The following is a 9,239-nucleotide window of genomic DNA, read 5'->3' on the forward strand; positions in this document are numbered from 1 at the left end:
AGTGACCACAACATCAGGAAAAAGGAGCATGAGAAACTGGAGAAATACCAGGGCCTCAGAGAGGAAYTGGAAAAGACCTGGAAGGTGAAGACCACAGTGGTGCTGTGGTCATCGGGGCCCTCGGGGCAGTCACCCCCAAACTGGAGCAGTGGCTAAAACAGATCCCAGGAACAACATCCGACATCTCAGTCCAGAAATGTGCAGTTCTAGGCACAGCTAAGATACTGCGCAGAACCCTCAAGCTCCCAGGCCTCTGGTAGAGGACCTGAGCTCAGAGGATGAAAGAGACCACCCRCGGAGGGTGAGAAGGGAATTTTATTTATATATGCAGTCTGGAAGTCTTGAATTGGATTGACTCCAAAAGGTAATCAGTTGTATATGGATATACAATTACTTCCCGAGCGATTCTTAAAAATCTTTTCTATGGCCCATTAAATGCTTACACTACAGATAAGCACACACTCATGAATGTACACACAGCTAAAAGCAAAAACGTTATCCCTTTTCACCTTTGATGGCTCACAATAAAAAATATAAAGTATATATAATTGTAACTCTTTAATAAGAAGGCCAACATAATAAAAGAATAAACAACTAGATCAACCTAAACTATTGAAGGTGTTGGTAAAATGTTAAGTTAAAACAGAAGATAGAGCCAAACTGTCAGATAAACTGATAATAATGTATATTGCAACAACATTTTGCCCAGTATTTAGGAGTAACAAAAATGTTAAAAAAAAATAAAATAAAACTCATTGTATAGCATTAAAGACAAACATATTAGTGAATTATAAAATAATCTGGTTTCAAACATTAAAATAAATGTCTGTCTGATGACTTTTGGTGACACATAACACTGGGTTTTCAGTTGTATTGAACATGCCGGCCAATTTTCCTGACAACATGTACATTTTAAGAGAGCTGCCTAAATGCATCATTAGATCCAGTGATTGTGTTGCTTTGGGGTGAAGATCAATAGTATTTAGTCTTTCAAAGGCAACATCTTAATGCGACTCCATCAGAGGAAGTAACGGCTTCCAAACAGAAGCTGCTTAAACACAACAAGACTGAGGGGTACATTTGTTGAAAATTGAGGCTAGTACAAACTTTGTTAAACTGTAACATTCATTGAAAATATGTACAGAAATTGCATTAAATAATGTTGAATAAGAAAATTAGGTTGCCTGTCCACCAGTGCTTTTACTGGGGCAGAACCCCATTGTAGAGCATAACAGACCCAATAAAAGGGACTCAAATGATCTCCAGATGTTTTAAAATTATTTCTAAAGGCACATTTTTTTTGTTGTAATAGATAGATTACTGTCTTCCATAATGTGTTGCCATTGTGCTCTTGTTAAATGGCTTATTGTGTATGCATGAAATTATATTTTTAGGAATCACTTTTCAGACATTTAGGGTCTGTTCCGATTTGTTATTTGTAATCCATCTTGATTGCTTCCATGGCATGTGGTCTGCTTCAACTGGTCAGGTTGTCCAGTTAACCAAATTGTATTTGTTTGTTTGTTTGTTTTCTTTTGTGTGATCGGACATAATTTACGTGCTCKGAATGCAAATACAAGCTGACATTTTTTGTTGAGCTGTCAGATGTGACAGAGAATATCTGCTTTTGTGTCTGATTGTAGTGTACAGACACCTAAACTATAATATTATGACACAACATGGTTCAGATTATCTTTTAATAAATTTTATTATATAACTCTGTCAAAACAAAGACTGAAGATTTTAACCTTTGAAACATGGTGCGCTGACAGCTATAAGTGCTTTATTTTTCACAGTTTCACTGTGAATGTGACATCAGCGCTGTGTTTAATTAGGTGATTATATTGTAACATAATGCGGCTCAGGCTGTTTTTCTGTAGTTTACATGCCATATTACAGTTTAAAGTGACCAAGCCTTCAGCTCTAAAAACAATGAGAACAAACCAAAGAGAAACCCATCGTACAGATTTTTGGTAGGCAACTGTGCGTTATAAAGTCCTGACTAAACACATTCTGTTGAGAAGATTTCTGATAAACAGCTCATTGAAACTTTTTAGCTGAAAAGGAAAAAACAAAAATAATTTTCCTAAGAATGTCTGGTCCTGCTGCTAGGCTTAGAAGGGTTATTTTCAAACTGTATGAGGATGAAAATGACCCAGMCCACCTCTGAAGGACATTTTATTTTCATATGACCAGTTTTCAAAACAGTTTTCATTTCTAATACTTTTTTGGCAGCTCTAAACAGTAGCTCAGACCAATATTTAGTGTTATTTAAATGCAGTAGCTAAAGATGCTATCCCACCGCACTCTGTCTAGATGACTTTCACAAGAAATCCTACTGAACAGCTCCAGGATTTCTTGTCACTTTTGCAGAGTTTTTAACTTCAATACATGTATTACAGAGGCCCTGTCAAAGTTTTGTTCAAAAATAAAAGAAAATTGTGTAATAACTTGTGCAAATTCCAACTCATCTGGAATTCATTTGAATTTGCCACCGGCATCTGCAACCAATCTCAAAAGTTCTAGAACTGTATTTTGACACATACAAGGTGGGTGGAGGCAGACAACAAAATGATGTGCATCACCAAGAATACAGTTTTACAAGCTGTGCAGACAAAGCTATGATTTTCAAAAACAGTACGATCAAAAAGCAGCCACGTAGCTTGATGGTCAGTTGGTTGGTTTAAAATGCTCAAGCCTGATCTACTAGGATCCCAAAAAATGAATTGCTGTGCAAACGAAATAAAATTGCACATGYTAAAGGTGGGTGTGTTGCAGATAATCGACTAAGATTGCAGCACAGATGACAAGTGCAAAATAGGTGCGGACTGCCCTGGTGAAATGAGGATTTTGCGTCTGCAGCTGGCTGTCTGGAGAGTTTGGGAGAGAGAGCCCTAAAAGAAAAAAAAACAAAAAAAACAATTCAAAGCCATGGAGCTGGAGTTGTTGGTGAAAGAGACACATGATCCAGATTCAATTCTATTCAATTCAAAAATACTTTATTGATCCCAGAGGGTAATTAGGTGCAAGAGATGAAAGAGAATGAAGTGTTGCAATGAGGGTTTTTTTCCATGAGAGATAATGTATGACATGGCTTCTATTTGTTATTGGCACCAAATCAGCCTTTAGGTTTTCCAGCAGCTCAAAAATGGCATTGCTGAATGTAAAATATGTATTTACTGGTTTTGTTTCTTCTCGCCACATTGACAGCAGGCATTTGTTTGTAACATTGTGCAGGTTTGCACCTGCCTTGAAAATGTGYTAAACATAGATGCAAAAACAGGAGTTGGTTCAAGGTTTGATAAATCATTTTGCTGGTTCAAAATGTTTACATTTGCATATCCTGCCAGTATATTGCACATTCTGATAATCACCAAATACTCTGTATATTCACGAAGGAACATGATAAATAGATTGCACCTGCTATTTTTGCTCATTTGATGGATGCAATCCCCTGTGCACATGGTCAGTAGGTCAGCTTTGCACACATTATTAAGTTTCCACTTGTTTTTATACATGCAAACCTTCAGTAGATCAGGCCCTCAGAGTTCTCTGAGACTGCAGCTGAAAATTCATGTATTTTCTCACAATTTCTCCAGTTTTGAGTTACAGACTAATCTTCCAGCTGTCACAGCTCAGTGAGATATGACCTTCAGAATCATTATTAAAAGCCGTTTTAAACAACCTCTTTAAAACACTTCCACCTTAGGTTACAGACCGCCAAATGTTAAATGCTGAATGTCTCTGTCTTGCTTATTATGAATCTTACTTTTTTTCCCTTCCTCTTCTTCTGAACTCAACAGCAAACAAGCCAAGTGCAGCCTGAAAATGTTGGCACAAAGCTCTCACACAACAGTGGGGATGCAGAGGGCGGCGGCAGCAAAACGACAAAGCCACATAAATACAACTGAACAGACGGCATGTCATCGCAGAGCAGCCTGCATTGCCTGAAGGATGTTTCTAAGAGCACACACTTTGCACACTTTCACAAAAAAAGTGTGCCCATTCACACATTACCTTACACACTCACTTTTAAACACACATACACACAGAAAGACATATGCATATTGGCATTGTTAGAAGAATCTGAGATACTGGGACTGTCAACAAAACTCAATCTTTCATCTGAAAACTTCATAGTAAAATGGCATGCGTTTAGAAGTTTTTTTCAAAGGTAGCAATGGCACTGGTAACTTGTTTTATAATTGTTCATTTGTTGTTTACTTATTTGAATTTTGAAGAGTAAGGACACTGCTTTCTAAATGTGTGATCTTTTAAGAAAAAAAAACTTTCCACTGGTGAGGTCTTACACTGTTTCCTGTGACAAGTATATCAATTGACAAATAAAAAGTACTCCTCCTACTACTATTATTACTACTACCCAACTTAGAATATTGTTTGTCACTCATTGTAGCAAGGTTAATTTACTCCACATTTTGAAATACAAAGGCTCAAGTTGGCTGGCCAACTGTTCAACATTTAATATTTCAGCACTCTTTTCTGCCTTTAACACTCCTGAGGCAAAGAGCCAAAGACTCACAATGGGTCGTCTCCCTGAGAATGTGCCATGCACTGAGTAGTAACTCCTAGCTACATGTATCTGTGTTATTTGACCTTTCTGTGCCCTTTCAATAAACTGTAATTTTCAGTAAATGTGTGAAGAATAAATTGTTCTTTGTGGGAAAGAAATGAGTGAGCATGTTTGTGAACTACAGACAAAAATGCTCCAGTTAGAATTTTAGTCTTTCTGAGTGTTGCCTGCTTGTCATGTTCAAACACAGCTGCAAAAGAGGTAAAGACACGTTTAAAACATAATGATCCAGCACACTGTTTTGAAGTTTCACTGTGTAACATTATAGCAGACCTGTGAAATAACCCCTGTGTTATTTCTAACCRTGTTAAAGTCCCATGCAAATAAGAAACATAACTTCAAGGCCTGAAAAAAAAGTTCTAGTTGTCCAGAATGTTTTTTTTTTTTTCATGAAGCTAAAGTGGACATAACTGAGAGTACCTTGTTCATTTATCATGTTTTAGAAACTACAATTTATTCTATCTGTGGTTTTCGTCTCAGTCATCGAGCAGTGGATCCAGATTTTACCCTTACAGAGTTTCTGAAGGGATTATGAGAGTTTAACTTTCCAGGTTTGTGGATTTAAACAATGATTATGAACATGCTCATAAAGGCATTCTGCTGGGGCGGGTGCTACAGAAAAAAACAGGGTGCCAGCATCACTTTCAATGGCTATTCAGACTGTGTATAACCAAAGCAAAAATTGGGTTTTCATCAACAGTGAAAAGTTCATCTTTTGTTGGTGCAGGTTGACGTTCACTACAGTTGTTTCTTGTCTTTAGTCCTGTTTGTGAGGTTTATGAACAGGATCCCAGGTTCAATCATGGAGGAGTACATCAGGTTTGGGAATCTCAAGAATCAGTTTTTGTTGTTTTTGCAGATGAAGTGGTTATTTTGGCATCTCTGAGTCATGAACTTCAATGTGCATGGAATTTCATCCTACTAAGAGTCCACCCTCTACATCTACATGGATCTCAAAATGTGCCTTCCAGATTAGGAATGAGTCTTTGTGTCATGTAAAATAGTTCAAATATCTGGGAGTCTTATATATAAGGAATGAAGGAATGGAGCAATCAATATATTGACAAATTTGGACATTGTCTGCAGTAAAACATGTATTGGTCCAGTCTGTTTTATTGGAGAAAAAGCTGAGCTGAAGGGAAAAGATTGTCATTTTTTGTTCTAATTTACATCTTTCACTTGGGACTGAAAGAATAAAATCATGGATACATAGCTAAAATGGGTCTCTTGCTTAGGGTGGTTGGTCTCAGCCTTAGAGATAAAGGGACAGGCTCTATCATCAAGAGGGGACTTAGTATACCTGCTGCTCCTCCTCAGTGAAGAGTCGACTGAGGCGGCATCTGATCGGATGCCTCCTGGATGCATTTCTTTGGAGTTTTTCCAGGTACAATCTACTGATAGGAGAACCTGAGGCAGACCCTGAACTTGCTGGAAGGATTATGAATCTTCTCGGGCTTGGGCATGCCTTGGGATACCCCAGGAGAAGCTGGAGAGCATTGCTGAGAAGAAAGGTTTCCCTCATTTTGCCTATGTAATTCAAACAAGCAACAGCAAATCAATGAATGGAAAATAATTTGTTTGACATGTTTGAAAGAAAATGTTCTGTTCAGTTTTTACTTAAAGGGTTACATGTTACTGCTTTTTCAAGATAATTTGATATTTCTAACCAGAAGGATGTCCCCAGCATTGGGTTGAACTACTGGTAATCAAATGCAATTTATCAATCTTACATCTGCATGTGATCTGCAAACGCTAGGTTAAAGCTGTAAATGTGTGTACTTTAGTCCAGAACATAATCATTTTCCAAGGCTAAACAGCAGGTTTCAGTTCCAAAAAATACAAGTTATGTGAGCCTGTTGTTAGTCAACAAACCGAGTTACCTAAGTTCAGCTAAACTGCAACTGAGAGCAAAAACAAACAGTGAGGGAAATTGAAAAAAAAAAAAAAAAAGCTCAGACAAAACACCAGTCACTTTATGCTGATCTCCGAAATAACACAGTCTATCAGATTCTATGCAATGAAAACTGAATGGTAAATGTAATCTGCAGCTGCTAAAGGTCACTAAATTCTCCAAATTTTAAAAGGTTGATTGTTACAAATATTACATATGGAATTTTAAGACAGGGGGTACTCGAATCACATGACTTGGACTCAAGTCAGATTTGAGTCATTAATATTAAGAATTTAGACTTAACTTGAAAAAATGTTCAGACTTGTGACTTGACTTGGACTTTTACACCAATGACTCAGGACTTGAATTGGACTTGACCCTGATTACCTGAAAATACTTGAAATTTATCCCAAAATCTAAAGTTTAAAACATTATTTATAAAGTGGGCCCCGTGAATTTATTTCACTCATTCCTTATTAATAAAGGCAGATCATCGTTTTTCACACTCTACATACAGCGGCTAGACAATGAAACTGAAACACCTGTCATTTTAGTGAGGGAGGTTTCATGGTTAAATTGGCCTGGTGGCCAGTCTTCATTAATTGCACATTGCACCAGTAAGAGCAGAGTGTGAAGGTTCAATTAGCAGGGTAAGAGCACAGATTTGCTCAAAATATTGCAATTCACGCAACATTATGGGGGATATACCAGAGTTCAAAAGAGGACAAATTGTTGGTGCACGTCTTGCTGGAGCATCTGTGACCAAGACAGGAAGTCTTTGTGATGTATCATGAGCCACAGTATCCAGGTTACAGGTGCTGGTCATAAAATTAGAATATCATGAAAAAGTAGATTTATTTCAGTAATTTCATTTAAAAAGTGAAACTTGTATATTATATTCATACATTACATACAAACTCATATATTTCAAATGTTTATTTCGTTTAATTTTGATGATTACAAATGACAACAAATGAAAATCTCAAATTCAGCATATCAGAAAATTAAAATCTTGTGAAAAGGTTCAAAATGGATGGCACCTGGTACCACACTCTAATCAGCTAATTAACTCAAACCACCTGCAAAGGCCTTTAAATGGTCTTTCAGTCTAGTTCTATAGGCTACACAATCATGGGGAAGACTGCTGACTTGACAGTTGTCCAAAAGACGACCATCGACACCTTGCACAAGGAGGGCAAGACACAAAAGGTCATCGCTAAAGAGGCTGGCTGTTCACAGAGCTCTGTGTCCAAGCACATTAATAGAGAGGCGAAGGGAAGGAAAAGATGTGGTCGAAAAAAATGTACAAGCAAGAGAGATAACCGCACCCTGGAGAGGATTATGAAACAAAACCCATTCAAAAATGTGGGGGAGATTCACAAAGAGTGGACTGCAGCTGGAGTGAGTGCTTCAAGAACCACCACACACAGACGTATGAAAGACATGGGTTTCTGCTGTCGCATTCCTTGTGTCAAGCCACTCTTGAACCACAGACAGCGTCAGAAGCGTCTTGCCTGGGCTACAGAGAAACAGGACTGGACTGCTGGTGAGTGGTCCAAAGTCATGTTCTCTGATGAAAGTAAATTTTGCATTTCCTTTGGAAATCAAGGTCCCAGAGTCTGGAGGAAAAGAAGAGAGGCACTTCATCCACGTTGCTTGAAGTCCAGTGTAAAGTTTCCACAGTCAGTGATGGTTTGGGGTGCCATGTCATCTGCTGGTGTTGGTCCATTGTGTTTTCTGAGGTCCAGGGTCAACGCAGCCACATACCAGGAAGTTTTAGAGCACTTCATGCTTCCTGCTGCTGACCAACTTTTTGGAGAAGCAGATTTCATTTTCCAACAGGACTTGGCACCTGCACACAGTGCCAAAGCTACCAGTACCTGSTTGAAGGACCATGGTATCCCTGTTCTTAATTGGCCAGCAAACTSTCCTGACCTTAACCCCATAGACAATCTATGGGGTATTGTGAAGAAGAAGATGCAATACACCAGACCCAACAATTCAGAAGAGCTAAAAGCCACTATTAGAGCAACCTGGGCTATCATAACACCTGAGCAGTGCCACAGACTGATCGACTCCATGCCAYGCCGCATTGCTGCAGTAATACAGGCCAAAGGAGCCCCAACTAAATACTGAGTGCTGTACATGCTCATACTTTTCATGTTCATAYTTTTCAGTTGGCCAACATTTCTATAAATCCTTTGTTTTAATTGGTCTTCAGTAATATTCTAATTTTCTGATATGCTGAATTTGAGATTTTCATTTGTTGTCATTTGTAATCATCAAAATTAAACAAAATAAACATTTGAAATATATGAGTTTGTATGTAATGTATGAATATAATATACAAGTTTCACTTTTTAAATGGAATTACGGAAATAAATCTACTTTTTCATGATATTCTAATTTTATGACCAGCACCTGTAATGTCAGCATACCACCAAGAAGGACCAACCACATCCAACAGGATTAACTGTGGATGCAAGAGGAAGCTGTCTGAAAGGGATGTTATGGTCTAAAACCAGGCGTTTCAGTTTCAACACCTGTATGTGTGTGTGAGCTGCAGCACAGCAAATCAAATAAACCTGATTTAAAGAAAAAAAAAACGTATAACTGCAACATTGTTAAAAAAAAATACTTGAAAGAGCTTAACATTCCAAGTTTCAGACTTTGGACTTGACTTGAAAGTTGGCTGTCCTGACTTGAGACTTAAATCTGACTTGACTGTCTTTGCTTGAGATTTGACTCAGGACTTGA

General features: G+C 38.0%; 1 protein-coding gene across 2 annotated transcripts in view; it reads left to right on the forward strand.

Annotated features, from left to right (window-relative positions):
- Positions 1 to 4,653, forward strand: part of luzp2 (leucine zipper protein 2) — a 205,595-nt gene extending 200,942 nt beyond the window's left edge. For both annotated transcript variants that reach the window (XM_014016991.1, XM_014016992.1), the window contains one exon: positions 3,804 to 4,653. In XM_014016991.1, the coding sequence (XP_013872445.1) occupies positions 3,804 to 3,911 (108 nt within the window). In that variant the 3' untranslated portion in view covers positions 3,912 to 4,653. The remainder of the gene's footprint in view (positions 1 to 3,803) is intronic.
- The last annotated feature ends 4,586 nt before the right edge of the window (positions 4,654 to 9,239 follow it).

This window comes from Austrofundulus limnaeus, unplaced genomic scaffold (genome assembly GCF_001266775.1).
Source record: "Austrofundulus limnaeus strain Quisiro unplaced genomic scaffold, Austrofundulus_limnaeus-1.0 Scaffold159, whole genome shotgun sequence".
Lineage (NCBI taxonomy): Eukaryota > Metazoa > Chordata > Actinopteri > Cyprinodontiformes > Rivulidae > Austrofundulus > Austrofundulus limnaeus.